General features: G+C 47.0%; 1 protein-coding gene across 3 annotated transcripts in view; it reads right to left on the bottom strand.

Moving 5' to 3' along the window:
• Window positions 1-18,231, bottom strand: part of SFXN5 (sideroflexin 5) — a 126,437-nt gene that overhangs the window by 58,603 nt on the left and 49,603 nt on the right. For all 3 annotated transcript variants that reach the window (XM_027554894.1, XM_027554895.1, XM_027554896.1), the window contains 3 exons: window positions 5,122-5,175; window positions 4,097-4,153; window positions 2,690-2,755 (listed from right to left, as the gene is read on the bottom strand). In XM_027554894.1, coding sequence (XP_027410695.1) covers window positions 2,690-2,755; window positions 4,097-4,153; window positions 5,122-5,175 — 177 coding nt within the window. The remainder of the gene's footprint in view (window positions 1-2,689; window positions 2,756-4,096; window positions 4,154-5,121; window positions 5,176-18,231) is intronic.

Raw genomic sequence — 18,231 nt, 5'->3', positions numbered from 1 at the left:
GGGCAGGAGGGAGAGGGGTGGATTTGTCACTAATTGAAGCAGAGATCAGTTAATGAGGCCTCGAGGCCTGGGCTTCCAAAGAACAAGGGAAAAGGAAAATAAAATAAAGCCTCTTTCTTTGGAGGTTTCATGATTTACACACACAAAAGAAAAGCAAGCAAGCTGCAAATTTTCCAAGTCAGAAACTCCACTCCATCTGCTGGAGTTAGACCCTAACTGTGCGCAGACGTCAGGCGGGGGGACAAGCCGCTGGCGGGTGGAGCACAGAGGGGCCTCCAAAGCCAACCATGGGTCAGCAACCTAATAACAAGTGATCATGGAGCACTGCTCCGCACCCCGCTCTGTGGGGGAGAAGACACGGGGCCTGTCCCTGTCCCTGGTAAATGTGAAATCCAGCAGAATGATGAGAGGACAGGACATGGGGTGTAACTGAGTGAGTGTATGAGAAAGACATAAGTTTCTAGGACTTGGGGCTGGCATAGAGGGAACACCTCCTCCAGGGGCTCTGCAGCTAGGAGGGGAGGGGAAGGAGGGTGTCCCCAGCACAGGTACACCCCCTGGGGGCTGTGACAGCCCAGCACAAGGCCCCATCCCCTGTGAGTAAGGCCCTGGCTCTGCAAGCCTGGAGGGCCCTAAGTCCCCAGGAACTCTGCAGCTTGGGCGTCAGAACCCTCACCCCACAATCTGGGCTGGATCCGGCCCTACAAAGTTGGGATGGAATGACTGAGGGCTGCAAGGGTGGGGCAGTGAGGACTGGGGGTGCAGAGAGCCCGGAGCCCTGGGAAGAAGCCATGTCCCCATCCCTGCAGCCCCAGGCCTGCTGGAGAGGGCTGTCCCCCGGGACAGTGAGCCCCTTGCACTACAGCCCAACCCAGCCCAGGCCACTCCCCGTGTGGCTTCCTCCTCCTGGCTCCTCCCCACCTCCCCTTACATCCCCTTACGTCTCAAAGAAGGAACTTGGGATTTTCAAGCCACTAAAACAGGCACAGCCATGGGCCCCGTGTATCATAAGGAGCCGGAGGAAGGTGACAGAGTCCCTTCTCCTCTCTCACAAGGTCCCCTGACCCTGACCAGCAACCCCCAGAATCAAAGATCCCAATTAGTATGACCCTCAAAGATATGAAGTCCCATGCTGGGTTGCAGGACCACCAGGGTGGGTTAGCAGCCTCTTAATGAGTGATCTAAATGGATCTGGCAATTTTGGCTTCATGCTTGGGTAAGACGTAAGGAAAAGAGAGGGATCTTGGGCATGAAGTGGGGACCCCCGCCCCCACTCTTAACAGGTATTTGGAAGTGAGCCTGGTCCACGTGGGAACAGAGTAAATGAGGCCATCTCAGTACAGCCACAAATCCCTGTTTTGGAGAACGGTGAAATAAATGGTGGTGTGTGGTATCACCACAATACCATATGGGCATCACCCATACCAGTGGGTCAGTACACGGGTGTGGACCACTACATTTATTTAAAGACTTGGGAAAGATGCTACTGTGGCTGCTGCTAAGTCGCTTCAGTCGTGTCCGACTCTGTGCGACCCCATAGACAGCAGCCCACCAGGCTCCCCCGTCCCTGGGATTCTTCAGCCAAGAACACTGGCGTGGGTTGCCATTTCCTTCTCCAATGCGTGAAAGTGAAAAGTGAAAGTGAAATTGCTCAGTCGTGTCCGACTCTTAGCGACCCTATGGACTGCAGCCTTCCAGGCTCCTCCGTCCATGGGATTTTCCAGGCAAGAGTACTGGAGTGGGGTGCCATTGCCTTCTCCAATGGGAAAGGTGGGTTTTACAAAAAGATGAGTATATGCGAATTTTTATTAAGTGTAAATGTTTTTAATTTTGCATTTCCTGATTATTTTTCTTGCCAACTACCTGTACTTATTGGGTAATGAATAAAATAATGAAGTTGTAAAGTGACTCTTACCCTCTGGAGTGGGCTATGGGAGACCACCCAGCCAGGATGGAGAGAGGACCAAAGACAGGCGCAGGGGTGGGATGAACATGCCAAGGTCTTGGGAGCCTGGTCTTCACTCTGGCTCTGGCTCAGGCCCTTCGCTGGGTTACCTGCCCTCTGCCTTCAACTGGGCAGATAGTCAATCTAACATAGTCAGTCTACAAACCTCCCCTGCTTAGTACCTGCTGTATTCTCAAAGCCCTGTGGGATTCAAAATGAGTCTATTGCCCCTGTCTTGAGGAATTCACAGAATTCCAGGAGGGCTTGGACATGTGACCACATGACCAAGGCCACCAAGAGGGGACCCAGGGAACACAGGCAAAGACTAAAGAGGAGCTGACATCTGGACCAGTCTTGGGGCTGGATTGCGAGGCCCTTCACTGCTGCATCAGCCACACTGCTGAGCTTCCTTTGAGGAAGGCGGCAGGTAAACACACATCCCCCTAGAGCAGGCTTCCTGCCCCGGCGGGCCTGTCAGCCCTTCACATGGCCGACGGGCACTGCCTCCCCTCCCCTCCTGTTCTCCGGAACCTGGAGCACCAGCCTGTGCTCTCCCTCTACAAAAGCGTCGCCTTCTCTACCTATGGTCTACTTTCCTCTGCCTGACAGCCCCCACGCAGAAACCTCTGCCTCCCGCGCTGCTTGCCCAGCCCTGACCCTCAGACAAGGTCTGGGCCGAAATGCTGAGGGGACAGCCACAGAGCAGCAGGGTGGCGTGGATGGCGCGGGGTGGGGGCTACTCACAGCAATGGAGACGGCACTGATGACGGCTCCCAGGTAGCCCTGGATGAACTTGGATGCAGGTGAAGGCTGAAAGATACAGAATTTCAGGACCCCAGGGTGCCCAAAACTCCCACCCTTGCAAACAGCCTCAGCCACGAGGGACATTCCCGCCCAGTAGCCTGAGGGGCAGGAGAAAAGGAAGGCCTCTGGGAGCCAAAGGGATCCATGCCTCCCTCAGCACAGCTCCGCACATGGAAACACGGGGCAGCTATGTCCAGGGAGACGCCAAAGGGCCCACTGCTCTTCTGCCTTATTCTAGAAAAGTCCTTGGCAGACATTTGACTGGAAGTAGAAAACAGCAAGGGCCAAAATAGGTCACTTATGGCTGGGGCAAGCAGATCCAGTTAGGAAAGCTAAATGCTGCGAATGGGCTGTTTGGCACCCAGAGTACGTTCTCAGTGGAAATGGCAATGTTGAGGTGGCCACAGCCTGACTGGCTCTCACAGGCCTCGTCAACCACGCAGGTCTTTCAGGCCAGTAGGAGGCTGTTGCTCCATATTTCTATGGGAAAGTGGATCCCAAATTGTGACACACAAAATTAAGCGAGAGCTGAGGAGCTACGACAGCAATTCTGGAGATGTTTGGTCTAAGGTGAACGGGAGCCAGCCAAGCAGAGCTGTCCAGGTGTGGAGCATCGGAGAGAGACGTGGGCCAAAGGTTTAGATGGGAGAAGGTGGCGATGTTCCCAGAGAATCAGGCCCAGAAGTTGTTCCGTTCATCCCAGCTCATGACTCCCCTGTCACTCCCCACCAAGGCTGTAAGTGCCCAGACCCTCTCCTCCCCAGACTGAAAGTCCCCAAGGGGACCTAGACTTCTCCTCTCCTCTGGTGCCTTTGGACGGAAGTGTAGGGCACTGACACGGGGAGAGAAAGCCTTGCCAGCGGAGTCCAGGAGCCCAGCCCTTCCTCGCCAAGAGAAGGATGACTGGGCCTCTGCTGTGAGCTCATCCAGGAGTGCAGGGCACTTTAGGGGGACAAGCTAGTCCTCTCAGACCCCTCACCCTCACAGGCAGCCCTTTACAAAGCTTTGCAGCCAGCGATCTTGGGGGCACCGGGGCTGCTTCCAGGCAAACTTGGAGGCAGATTTAGAGGAATTCAGTCCTCATGTGGCTGATGCTGTCCTGATCCAAGGGCTGCCCTAGAAATGTTCAGAAACCAGCGGGGCTTATCCCTTTTGCCTTCTGCACCACACTCCCAAGTGATGGGCCTTCGTCACGCTAGGTGAACAGCCCCTCCCTGGTGGGGCCCCTCCGGAAGGGCTGGCAGTAAAACCCCGAGGAGCAGCCCTGATGGAGGCATGCCACGTGGCAGAGAGGAGAGGGTCACCCTGCCTGCAGCCCACCGCCAGGCAATGGTCTGCCATGCTCACCTTGGTAGCGTTGCGGTTTGCATAGTTGACACAGGCGTTGTGGCTCTGGTTCAGCCACTGAAAGGCAAAGGGAAGGGGCGGGGGAGGAGAAGTCAGGAGAGCTGTGGTCACCTCCCTGGAAGCTAGGCCTGACCCTGGGAAGCCACAGTCCTCCAGAAAGACACAGGTCTCTATTCATGGTGGCTCCATCCACCCCCCAAGGTAGTGCGACCAGCCATCCTGATTTGCCGGGATGATGCAGGTTTCAGCACCGAAAGGCCCCATTCCTGGGAGACCCCTCAGTTCCTGGCAAACCAAGACACTGGCCCCATCCCACCCAGCTGTCCATCTCAGACCAGACCCGGGCCCCTCTCCCAGGATTCTAGGGTCCACGGCCCCAGATGGGCCCACTGCCTCTGTCGCATCATCCTTTTTACATTGATGGCTGGACCAAAGGTAGACATCACTCTGGAAGGGCCCTGGAGCGGCTGGCAGCCTTGGGCCCCTTTCAGAATACCGCAGCCCAGTGTCCCGCACCGCCTGCAGATCCTAGACATGGACTCTATTAGGAGTTTTTTCCCCCCTTCAGGAAGACTCTGACATTTTCTCCTGAAGACTAATAGGTTTTTCTTCCTGTCCTGCTTTGCCTACACAGACACACACAGAGCTACTGTTCTGAGACAGCCACAGCCCAGACTGCCTCCAAGGGCAGAGACCAGGGGCCGCAATGCTCTTTCACCCACCTCACTACCGTAGGGCTGAGGGTGGATTACCTCCCCCATAGATTTGGATGAGGCTGATGTCAAAATGAGGCTGAGGGCCTCAGGTCACTGGCCATGGAACAAGCATCCAGGTGAAGCCAGCCCTCATCCCCTCTGGCCCAAGGGCTGCTGGGACCTGCTCAGCAGGACCGAAGTCCCGGGGTTTCTCCCAGCGGCTTCCGGGTTGGGGAGGAGTCGGAATGGGGCAACTTTCCACAAGGGGACTAGAACCAGCACTTGCTGGGTGCCCTCTCAGGAGCCTTCTGTTCGCAGGGAAACTGTTACCTGCCAGAAGACAGTGGACGCCAATGTCTGATTGGGCAAGAGAAGACCAACAACCTACGAGAGAGAAAGAAAAGGCTAAGGAAGGCAGAAGAAACCCCCTATACTTTAGCAAAGAAAAAGGACACAGTCACGAACAAAAGTGAGCTCGATCTATACAAACTGATGTGCTTGATCTGTACAAACCAGTGCCCAAAGTGAGTTGACATACAATGAAGAAACCATGGTTGCAGAATTATATGACAGCATAATCCCATTTTTATAAAGGGAAAAAAACCTCACCATATATATCATATACACAAATACACATACATATACATATCTCCAAGCATCAAAAAAATCTTTAGCACAGCACGTAGATGTCCCTGCAGGTCAGTACTTCTTCACATTCTTCTTGAGTATTTCTGTATTCTTTTTAACAACAGACATGTGTATTTTCATAATTGGTGTCCAAGGGAACAATAAAAAGAAAGGAACACACAAAACAAGCCCCTTTACTTCCTCCCAGCTAACCTGGCTTCTTCGCACCCTAGCTGTCCAACAGAATTTTTGTGAGGACTCAATAATATTCATTTCAAAGGCTTTAAAGGAGATCAGTCCTGGGTGTTCATTGGAAGGACTGATGCTAAAGCTGAAACTCCAGTACTTTGGCCACCTCATGCGAAGAGTTGACTCATTGGAAAAGACCCTGCTGCTGGGAGGGATTGGGGGTAGGAGGAGAAGGGGACGACAGAGGATGAGACGGCTGGATGGCATCAGCAACTCGATGGACATGAGTTTGGGGGAACTCCAGGAGTTGGTGATGGACAGGGAGGCCTGGCGTGCTGCGATTCATGGGGTCACAAGGAGTCAGACACGACTGAGCAACTGAACTGAACTGAACTGAAAGGGTGTGTGCTCAGTCGTGTCTGACTCTTTGAGACCCCATTGACTGTATCCCACCAAACTCCTCTGTCCATGGAATTTTCTAAGGGAGAATACTTGAGTGGATTGCCATTTCCTCCTGCAGGGGATCTTCCCAACCCAGGGATCGAACCCACATCTCCTGAATTGGCAGGCGGATTCTTTACCACTGGTCCACTTGGGAAGCTCCATATTTAAAGGCCTTAAGTGTTTTAACAACACAAGTAGGGAAATTTATATATTATCTCTGGGCCCCCATGAAGCAAAACCTACACTATATTTAGGCTATTGAATGAAACATAGATGTCTAATAAGTATTTGTTGAATGTGTGAATGAATGAATAAATACATACATATGACCAAGTCTGGTTACGTTAAGTGTGGACCCATTATTCCCAAAGCCCAAATATCACCTAAGACCTAGACCCAATGACTTTATTCTTTTGGTTTATGTCCAGATTAATTGCCTGATCTTGACACTGACCACATCTTAGACTTCAAGGATTCATGTGTGTCTGTGAGATTTACCTTTTGAGTGCTTGTGTGAAAAATAACATCTACCAAGTGCTGCTGCATATGGAAAAAATGTGCACAGCCATCCACATATTGACTTATTTATTATTCCTGTAGATAAAATGGCTCTTTGGCAAGAATTTCTGTAAGGAACAAGTATAAACATTCAATTCTATGCAGTAAATCAAATTCTAGACATCCTTAGCAGCATTAGTAAATCATGTTTTAAACATTAAAATGTTTTAAAACAGTGAAATGCATACACATTTATATTTATTGGCCCATATCAGTTTGAATAAAATTATATAATGTAAAGCCATTCCATAGCACCAATGAAGGATTGTCTTATGATATTTTTCTCCCCCAAGTAAGATCCCAACTCGATTTTTCTTCACAATGACAGCTTAGGGTGCTGGAGTGAGAATCAGGGACCTGGGGTCTCAGCTTTGGCTCTATTCCGGTGTGGTCTCCAGCAGAAGGCTTGCCCCTTTGGGGTTCTAGCTTTCTTCCCTGTAGGGTGAAGAGGTGACCTTGGATTTCCTATCTCAACTTAAATTCTATTCCCAGAGTCCAAGTAGTAGGTATGAAGCCAATACAGATGGTTCCTTTGTCTGTAAAAGGGAATTTTCCCACCAGTCCTGCCAAGAAGGAACCCCAGGGGACCCAGGATCTCCTCCTAGTGCCCTAGGCAGGAGCCAGACCATAACGAGGAAGCTGAGCCTAGAGAGGCCAAAGCTGGGCAGACAAGTGAGCCCACGAGTGTGTGGTATGCATGTGTGTGTGTGTGTGTGTGTGTGTGCGCATTCTCCTGCCCTGGGATGTACATGTACGTATGTGTGTGTCTGCCGGCCTCCTGAAGCCCAAGGAAATAAAAGCTATTTTCCACTGTTGGGAAACACATTCCCTTAACCCACCGGTTTACATAACACAGGTGTGTTATGAACTACATTGCATTCTCCCCCTCGGTTCCCTTTGCACCTCCTGAACTGCTCTTGGGTCACCAGGACCATCATAAGATGTGGCCCATGGGACTCACTGTATTTACCAGACAGCTGTTGTCCAGGACACTCACTGTCCATTACATTGGTCCCCTTTATGAATCCTCTTGGAGGAAATTTTCTGGTTTCAGGATCAGAAATTTATACTTCTGAACGTCTGGTTTGCATCTATCTCACAGACACAGGGCATCCAACTGTGTCCCTCTTTGCACTGACTGTCAAGATGTCCAGGCTGGGTCTCCACAACCCACATCTGCCAAGGAGACAGACCACACTGCATGTGTCTTGTGTGAAGCTGGACTTATACCTTTATTTTATCTTTTCTTCTCTAACTTTCCTTTTGTCTCATTTTCAACTTACTTGTTTTTTCTATGGCATGCCTTTTTTATGTGATATTGAGTTATTTTTCAGAACAAACCTGCTAAGTCACTTCAGTCGTGTCCAACTCTGTGCGACCCCATAGACGGCAGCCCACCATCAGGCTCCGCCATCCCTGGGATTCTCCAGGCAAGAACACTGGAGTGGGTTGCCATTTCCTTCTCCAATGAGTGAAAAGTGAAAAGTTAAAGTGAAGTCGCTCAATCATGTCAGGCTCATAGCGACCCCATGGACTGCAGCCTACCAGGCTCCTCCATCCATGGGATTTTCCAGGCAAGAGTACTGGAGCGGGGTGCCATTGCCTTCTCCAGTGGCACCCCACTCCAGTACTCTTGCCTGGAAAATCCCATGGATAAATCTAAACTAAAGCAAATTAGTACCCAGTCTATGCAATACACACACACACACACACACACATACACACACACACACACAGTGTAACCAGTGCGGTTTTCATCTGGTTGGCCAATCTGACCAGACTCCTGTCCCAAACTCCTGCACAGGCTGGGCACCTGTGCCTTGGCACACTTTCTTAAAGAGATAAATTAATCGATTGATTTCACCAAGCATTTTTCCTTATGTCACTTTCAAGATCTTTATTATCACTTTGGGGTCCGAACAAAATAAAGATTACTTTCTATATTCTACAAATGGGGCAACTGAGGCTTAGACAAATTCAGTGATCTGCCAGAGGCTTCAAAGCAAGCTAGAGGGAGTCAGGTCTCTTGATTTCTGGCTTGGGAGCCCCACCTCTCTAGGGCTTCCTTCTCAAAGCTCAGCTGCCTGAGTACAAGGGAAAAGTCATCTTATATGCCCATTTTCGAGCATCTTCTATGCACTGAGCTCCATCAGCTTCCGGAGGAGCCTACCAGAAGAGTTGAATATATAGCATCGAACCACAATAAACACAAAGACCAAACAGGAAAATGTATGGGGATGTCTTCTATAACTCCTGGGCATGGAAATGACTAGATGGTTTAAACAGGTATTTAGATGTGTGTAAAACTGATAAGTTCTCACATCCAAGCAGGAGGTGAGGAAAAGAGAGGTCTGGTTATCTGCCAAAGGAGGTGGTAGGCTGGAGCTGAGGTGTGCATGCATGTGCTCCTGGGAGCAGGAACAGCTGAGAGATGAGCTTCATTGGAGGCGGTTCAGGCAATCAGCAGATGGGAGTCCAGGGAGGGTGAGGTGAGAAGGCAGCAGAACACCAAGCCACACTGGCCAAAGGGGACGCAAGGGAGCCATCTGAGGCCGAGGCAAGAGGAACCGGGACCCGCCTTCCAGGTTCCTACCGTGGCTGGTGGGGCCGCAAGCATGCGGTGCCAGCCCCGCTCCCTATTAGGCAACACGCAGCACCATCTGCACAATCCCAGGAGCAAGAGCAGATATTTTATAACTTCCTTTTTTCTTTTTAAGTCTAAATTAAAAATAAATGTTCCTTCAGTTCTCAGATGTATATCTCTGGTGCAACCTGCCCACATTCCCTCACGCTGCCCTTTCCAGAACACGGCAGGGGAAAGGAGGAAAGAGATGAATAGAGAGAGGGAGCCAGTCCGCCGGCTTCAATGCCAGTGGATGGCACCTCTTCCAAGACGGAGATGCTTCAGTGTGGCCGCTCAGCGGGTAGAGAGCCCAGAAAGCGGCTGGGACCAGGGAACATGAAGGAGAGCCGACAGCCAGAATTCCCAGCCTGCACCCTATCTTGTCGCAGGACCTCGGCCAAATCGCACATCCTATCTTTGCTCCCATTTATAGTTCATAACACGACTGGGGTCCCCTCCACGGCTCCCGCCCCCTGGCAGCTGTCCTCTCTGCACATCTGTCTGCCTTTGCTTCCTCTTTCCCTTGGGTGGCCGGCCACAGGCCCTCGTGACCAGTGCTCAGGCTCTGGTGGTGGGAGGAGCTGGACTCCAATTCTGGTCCTTATATGTAGTGGCTGTGTGACCACGCACAAGTAACTTGAGGTCTTTGTGCCTCGGTTTTTTCATCTGTTAAATGGGGATGGTCGTGGTACGTCTCTGGATGACCAGGAGAAGTGAGGCATGGCAAGAATCAGGCACGGTGTCTGGAACGGAGCATGCGCTGCCCCCCCGCCCCAGGTGTTAGGTGTTAGTATCGTTCCTCTCCTTCTATCTCATTCTTTTCTAGTCTTTGCTGTTCTCTCATGTCTCTGACCTTCACAGTCTACATTACACAATTGAGCAACATTTAGTCCACAAAAAGTAGTGAGCTCCTGATGATAGAATCAGGGCTTTTCTCTCTGATGTTCCCCAAAGCACTCAGCACAAAGTTGGGCCCACAGCACACACTGGAAGAATATTGCTAACTTATCATTAAGGACATTAATTCATTCTTGGCCAAGGAAAAGATCTATGATGGATTGTTACAATGACCACCATCATCCATCTCTTTCTTACTCCTTTTATTAAAGTCTGATTGCATGAGGCTGTCGGCCTTTGAAGAGGGGGCAGTTTGAGTTTGGTCCCTGCATCATACCCGTGCGAGGGGAGGAATTTGTTTCCAAGCTCTTGGTATTGCTCTGGCCAATGGCATGTGGGAGGAAGTAGCAGTGTGCCAGTTCGAAACCCAGGCCTCAGAGACCTTATTTATGCTGGCCCTCTGTGCTCCTAACATTGCCAAGAGGTGACACGCCCTGACTAGTGTTCTCATTCATCCAAGGAGGATAAGATGTGAGGAGCAGAGTCCAGCCTGGTTGAGCTGACTCCCAGTTGACCCCAGACCTGCAGTGAGAAGCAAAACTGCCTCAATCAAGCCCAGTCTAGAGCAGCCAAACTCCCGGGTAACTGCAGATCCCTAAGAATGAATGCTATGGCTGCCGCTGCAATTTTGTGGATGTTTGTTACACAGTACTACAGTAGCAATAGCTGATTGATACAGGGATTACTTCATATAAAGAGCGAATATGCTGTCCTTCCTGGGGAAAATTCTGTACCTCTACTAATGCACCTGTACCACCACTAATGTCTTCCCTAGTGATGCTGCTTCCTGAGCAGCCCAGCTTGTCAACCTACTCCAACTGGTGACCATTGGCCCAGTTCTGGGGCCACCCTGGCTGGTCCAGAAAGAAGGGAAGTTTGTAACTGAGCCTCATCTCAGGACAGAATGAGGAACAGGGCCGATTGTACCCCTATGCAACTGGCTCACAAGAAAAACCACAACTTCACTTCAGCCCTCCACCTTCAGAGTGTTCTAACCTCTGCAAAGAGAGGAGGTCTCAGCGTGGGAGACAGGCACCAAATATCCCTGTCTGCTTGGCCAGAAGGGGGGCATGAACAAGTGAAGACAAGGGCAAGGCAGCAAGTCTGCGGGTCACAGTTCTGGCCACTGTGATACTGGGACTCAGAACTGAGCAGCCTCCCACCCCTTGGGCTGGCACTCGTATGAAAGTGATTCAAGTGATAAGAAAAAGAAAACTTTAAATGTATAAAAACAAATTCAAAGGGGAAACAGGGTGTGTGTCTAAACAACTGAGTGGTGAAATTTAAGTCAGGGGAGACTACAGGGTACAGAATCGTCTTGCTTGGCAGGAGAGTGGCAGAAATCCTAGCCCTGCCGCCCGCCACTCCATCCTCATTTGGCTAGTCCCTCCTCACCCTCTGGGTTTCAGGTCAGTTGTCACCTCCTCCAGGAAGCCCCCTCCAGCCCTCAAGATGACATGGGTCTCCTGTCACACGCTGTCTCAGCACCCTGCCTGCCCTCTTTGCAGTATTTATCTTGGTAGTAAATATATGTTTAAAATCTGTCTTCCTTGAGAGCTTCCAGATGCTTCAGAGGGATGAGACCACATAACATTCACTTCTCAAATACCCGGGAGTCCTCGCCGGCAAAGCAACAGTTCTTTAGCATCACACGCTTCTCCTCCACACTGATGCGTTCATTTCTAAAATGTTTCTCTTCATTTTCAAAAGACCTTGCATGGGCTCTGGTACTCAACAAATTGCCTGCTTTTTCCTTCGACTTTGTCTCCATCTTCTGATCTCTACAGCTAGTAGTCTGAAAAGTAACACTCGGACGCATTAGGGGTGCCGCTATTTAAAGCAGCCCAACCATTTCAAGAAAATATCTTTTGTCAAATGAATGTTTGTCCCTGACTGGTCCATTCCAGTTTAACTGAACCCCACCTCTTGGATGGTATAAACTAAGCCAGAGCTGCAGTGAGAAGCAAATCAGACACCAGCCATTTTGGTGTCTGATTACAATGGCCAGGAAGAAAATTGCGGTTGGGATTGAAATGTGTGAAAAAGTGGAGTCTGGGATGAAGAGGGTTAGGAGATGTGAGAAAGGCCCTGAGACTCAGCCAAATCCTCACGTAAGTGGACCCTCCACGGTCCACCCGTCCTCCCCACGGAGAGGATGTGACTTATACCAGCACCTTTGCAGAAATGGGGTTTCTAAGTCTACATGATCATCTGCAGCATTAAAATGAAAGGGTTCAGAGTAGATAGGGCTCCTCATGTCCCAAGAAAATATCAGGTTTGAATGTAACCTGAGACCTCTGAATTCACCGATAGGATGCTCCTGGTCTTCCCTCCTCAGCCTCCCAGCTGGATATGAGGGGTTTCAGCCTTGAGTAGCGGGACTCCCAGAATGACAGGAGAGAGGAGAGAAGGACGGCAGTGTCAGGGAGCTCAGGATTGAGGAGGGAGACATAGAGGCTGCCTGGGAGAACCTCAGGCTCGCTTCCCTGAGACATTATGGGGGCCAAGGGTAGAGGCTGGCAGCTGGAGAAATGCAGAGAGGACAGGATGGGGGCCCACACCCTGGCCCTGCCTCTCCCAGCCACAGGTGCCCAGAAAGCACAGGGCTGCATATTTCTTGAAGGAAACCTGAGGACTTAGATGCCAATTGTCAGAAGTGATCACAGTTGCTAGGGGTCTTTCTGGGAAGGTACCTGAAAAAGGGGAGCCATGAACTGCACCCGCCTTGGGAACTGCCTTGGTGCACTGGCTTAGCCGCCATGCTTATGTATAAATTGGGATCTCTTTGCCACACATCAAAGGGGGAAAAGTTTCCATCTTCAAATGTTAAGCTTAAAATAAGACACTACATGGGTGCCAGTAGATCTGTGAAATCTGCTGACTAAACTGGCACCAGCTTCTGGGAGAAAACAGCTCGTTTCTCCTGAGCTCTGGGAGTGAGCAGGATGGGGGCAGGGTTACTCTCAGGCAAGGTGGGAGCAGCATGGGTGGGGGGTGTCAAGTCAGGGATGCTCACCTGGGAAGGAGGTAATTTGGGTATTACTTCCAGAAGCATCTTAGCCAAGACACCTGCCAGCCTGACTCACCCCTTCCCTTTATCACTCAGGGACCCAGTTCCTAGCACATTCGCTGGCACCCCATTTCTATTTTGGTAAGCATTTTAGTGGTTTCTGCATGTGTATATTTCTTACCCATTCTATCAGAGCAGGGGCTTCCCTAAGGCATGGACTGGAACCTTCACTCCCCTTCAGCCCATGCCCTTACTGAGATGATCAGTGCTCGCGGGAGACAGCAGGGTCTTAGGAGAGGTGATGTGGCTGGTGGAAGCCAGGCCAGGGGTTGAAGTGCCCAGACAATCACAGTGCTCCCTCCTTACTGGGCAAGGTGGTGGCCCCAAGAAGGGAATGGGACCAATGAGTCTTCATGTTGCTTATCCACACCAAAGTGCCCAGATAGAAGGCCACAGGTTCTCCACAACCAGCGGCTCCTCCTGGGACCTGGCCTCTGGTCCAGCTGTTCTGAATCCTGGGATACAGCTACTTGGGGCTAAGAAGTGAGTCTCACCTAGGGAGGCTAGGTGAGTATTGTCATTTTGCTCCAGCTGCCACTGAGACCATCCCAGGTCATGTTGCCCATTAATCCCAATCATGTGTTCATACAGAGTGTCAGAGGCTAGGATTCCTATTCTCACATCCTACACATTTCTTTGAAGAGGGATGTTTGCTCCAGGCTGGGAGGGACTGGTCCTGGTAGGACATTCAGTGTCTACTTCAGCAGTAAAGCCTTGAGCAACATGGGAATCAGCACCACGTTCCTACAATGCCTACAAGCCCGTAGTGGCCCTGGGGTGATTGATTTGTCTTAGGAAGAGGAGAGAGAGGAAAACTATGGGCGTCCTCAATAACACTTGTGAACTAGAGAGAGTGTGGACATCCCTTGGGTTGGCTAGATTATACCAGTTGATGGCAGCCATTAATTTTGAAAGGGTCCAGTTGACCTATGAGGAATAAGCCCCAAACTCAACTTCTGTGGTTTGAGAGAGACGATACTGCCAAATGATACAGCTCTTTATTTTTAAGCATTGATGGAATATTTATTAAAAATTATTATGGAAGATCCTTGTTTGACTACCTATAGCTATTCTTCTCTTCTTTCTCACTAACAAATCCCTATAATTGGGGATTGACTATATATATCCAGCTGATTTCTAATGTAATGTAAACAAAACTGTTGTGTGACACTCTGAAGAGGACTACTTAAAGGAAAGTGACTCACATAAGAGGTACATCTTTTTAGTTCTCCCTTCTTTCTCCTCCCTGGGATGTAGATGTGATGACTGGAACTTCAGCAGCCATCCTGGGCTATGAAGTTACTGACACTAGAAGCCAGCACTGAGAATGATGTAGAAAAGCAGAAGTCTGTATTCACAATGACTGTGGGTTCTGCCTATCTCCAAAATTCTTTAATCTGAGAGGGAAATAAATTATTTTGTTTAAACTAGTATTGTTTTGAACTTTTTGTTATATACAAATGATCCTACTTCAATAATTTCAAAGTTATTTCAAAAATAAAAATATAGATCATTGTATGAAAACATATTAGACATAGCCAAGTACCTGATATACTCAGAAGCAAATTCAGAATCCTAAAGAGTTTTTCATCAGAAGGAAAGAATGAGAATAAATAAGAATAAATTCAAAGCAATAAGTTAAAAAAAGCCAGCCATAACAAATCAAAGAGGAAAAGTGGATATTATGAAAATAAGAAATGAATAAATTAGAAAATAAAAACAGAAGAATTGATAAACACATCTAAGAGCTGATTCCTAGACACAACTCTCAAAAATCCAGTTATCTTAATAAAGGAGATGGAGGTGAGAAGTGAGGACAAGACTCAAAGCTCAATCCTAGGAAAGACCATTATATTTTAAGAATCAATATTTAAAACTTTTCTACCAAAGACACCAGAGAGTAAAGAAAGAATGGTTAGGAGAAGAGATTTGCAATATATATAATTCAAAGGGTTAATATTCAAATATATAAGGAATTGGGGAAGGAAATGGCAACCTACTCCAGTACTCTTGCCTGGAAAATCCCATGGACAGAGGACTCTGGTAGGCTGCAGTCCATGGGGTCGTTAAGAGTCGGACAAGACGTCACTTTCACTTTTCGCTTCCATACATTGGAGAAGGAAATGGCAACCCACTCCAGTATGCTTGCCTGGAGAATCCCAGGGACGGCGGAGCCTGGTGGGCTGCCGTCTATGGGGTCTCACAGAGTTGGACATGACTGAAGCGACTTAGCAGCAGCAGCAGCATATAAGCAATACTTACAAATTAATTAGAAAAATATAGTGAATGGAAGAATGGACAAAGGATGTTAACAGCTAATTCATAATAGAAGAAATGTGAATAGTCAATAAATATACGAACAGAAGTGACATCTTTTGTTGTTCAGGGAAATTGTGCATTGCCTTTTACACAGGAAGCTCAGTTTCTGGAATGGGCCCTTAAGAAATCCTCATACTTGTACAAAAAAAGCTTTATAAGGATTTTCCCACAGCACTGTTATTTCTAATAGAAAATTATCAGAAACAATCTAAATCCATCACTATGGGAGAGAATGTTACTCAGCAGGAAAAATGGAATGAGGAGGGAAGGAAGGAAAGAGATCTTTACATAGGCAAATTGCTAAGTGTAATTAAGCTATTTGTAGATAAATAAGTATATTTTTGTATTTTTAATGGAAAAAATACAAAACAAAACAAAAATTTTAGTGATGATTCATATTTATGCAAATACCTAGGAAAAAATCCTGAAAGTTCACATTAAACTTCTCACAGAGGTTACTTCTGTGAGCAGATTTGAAGTTCAGGATTGTCAGAGGAACTTTAATATTTTTTTTGCATTGTTTGAATTCTGAGTTGAGAGAACATATTCATGTATTACTTGTATAACTTTAAAAATATTCTTTAAAAAATTCTTAGTGATATTTTTGAATTCCAAAGAACATATTCATGTATTACTTGTATAATTTTATAAAATATATGGAGAAGATTTTTTTAATCCTAAGTATATTTCTGCACTCCAAAGATAAAGAGAAAAAATACCAAAAGATCCCAAAGGGAATGGGGGAGGTTTACCTATAAAGAAAAAGAGAATCAGGCCAACTATTGTTCATGTATAAGACGGAAAAAAAATCATTTCAGATATGCAAGGACTCAGAAAGTATTGCCCACACACTCTTAATATTATTCAAAAAAGTACTCTAGCCAAGCATAGAGAACTCACGCACACACACACACATGCAGCCTAAATACTTGTGAAGTTTAATATAGGTGTTAAGGAAGGGTTCAAAAAGCTGGTGAGATTCCAGACTATATACAAAATCTGGGCAAGTGTATATGAATGAAATGGTATAAAACAGGGTAAGATGGTGTGCTAAAAATCTCTTCCTCTATGAGTAGGATTGGGGAGGTCCTATTTCCTATTCAGTTATTGATATTGATAAGGCAAATACAATGAAATCTCTCTATAACACATTACAGGTGAATGGTAACTAGAGAGGATCAAGATGCTCCCCTTCCAAACTACTTAAGAAACAAAAAGGACCAATAAAAATTCAGTCTAGTATAAATCAGGAAAATAAATGGAAACAGTAACAAACTTACTACTGGATGGCTGGGATAAGTGCTCACAATAACCAGTGGCAGAATAAATATGAGTAAGTTCCATTAATTATTGACGTTAAAGAGTTTCTCAAAGTGGGTTAGGAAAAAAAGTAGAATTCAGTTCAGTTTTGTCTACGAGAGACATATACACAGAAATATCACTCTACTGAAAACGTGTAGGCAACAATTTACAAGTCGAACAAACAAAAAGGGAATAGAAATATTAACATGAGATGAAGTAGAATTCAAGACAACGATATTCAAAGAAACAGATATTTCGTGTGTGTGTGTGTGTATGTGTACATCTGTGAGACAAAGAGAGAGGTGGGAAGGTGGAGATTATAACCTCAAGAAGATAAAAATGTCATGAACCATCCAAACCCCACTGCACTGAAATACACACAGCAGCAACCATGAGAAATGCAAGGAAATTAAACACACACAGTTATGGTGGGAGAGGTTTATAATACTTTCTCAGACTATTTCAGAATAATGTAGAAGTTTCAGGGAAACTACAAATGGATAGAGATGAGAATGATTCCTGAACATGCTGATACATATTTAAAATACATGCATAAAATGAAAGATTTCAAGTGTACAGAGAAGTCCAGAGGATAGTATAATGAACAGCCACATACTGCCAAATCTAATTATTTTGTTAAATTTTTGTGAAGATTTTCTTTTTAAAAGATGAAACATAAAAGATACAAGTGAAGCTCCTCCTGTTCAGCTAGACCCCACTGCCGCTCTCTCCAGAGGTACGTAGTATCATGAATCTGTTGCTGAGTGTTCCCGTGAATGTTTGTATGACTCCATGAAAAATATACCCATAAATATATTATTATATATTATGTTATATATTAATATATAGTATATATAATATTGCTTTATGTATTAAAACATTACATAAATTACATCAGACAGTATTATTACTCTGCTACTTTTTTTTTCATTCATCATTGTTTTTGAGATTTATCAGTACTGACAAATGTAGCCCTGTTCATTTTTTTCTTTCCTGTATTAAGTTTTCTAAAGTATGACTAAATCATGACTTATTTTTCCATTCTCTTGTTGATGGGCACTTCAGTGGTTTCCTTTATTTTGCTGTTATAAACAGTGTTGCAAGTATTTTCTTTTCATATAGAAAGTGTTTTGTGTATGAGGTGAAATCTAACTTTATTTCTTCTCCATATAGGTAGCATCATTTGTTAAAAGGTCCATCTTCTTCTCCACTGAACTGTCAAATATCAAGACTCCATATGGGTATGGACATATTTCCAAACTTTCTATTCCACTCCAATGATCTATTTGCTTATCCCCAAACCCAAACGAAAACTCAGTTGGTAAAGAATCCACCTGCAATGCTGGAGACCCCAGTTTGATTCCTGGGTCGGGAAGATCCACTGGAGAAGGGATAGGCTTCCCACTGCAGT

The sequence above is a fragment of the Bos indicus x Bos taurus genome, chromosome 11, assembly GCF_003369695.1.
Source record: "Bos indicus x Bos taurus breed Angus x Brahman F1 hybrid chromosome 11, Bos_hybrid_MaternalHap_v2.0, whole genome shotgun sequence".
Classification (NCBI taxonomy): domain Eukaryota; kingdom Metazoa; phylum Chordata; class Mammalia; order Artiodactyla; family Bovidae; genus Bos; species Bos indicus x Bos taurus.
Note: the sequence above shows the minus strand (reverse complement) of the source record. Positions and strands in the feature narration are given on the sequence as shown.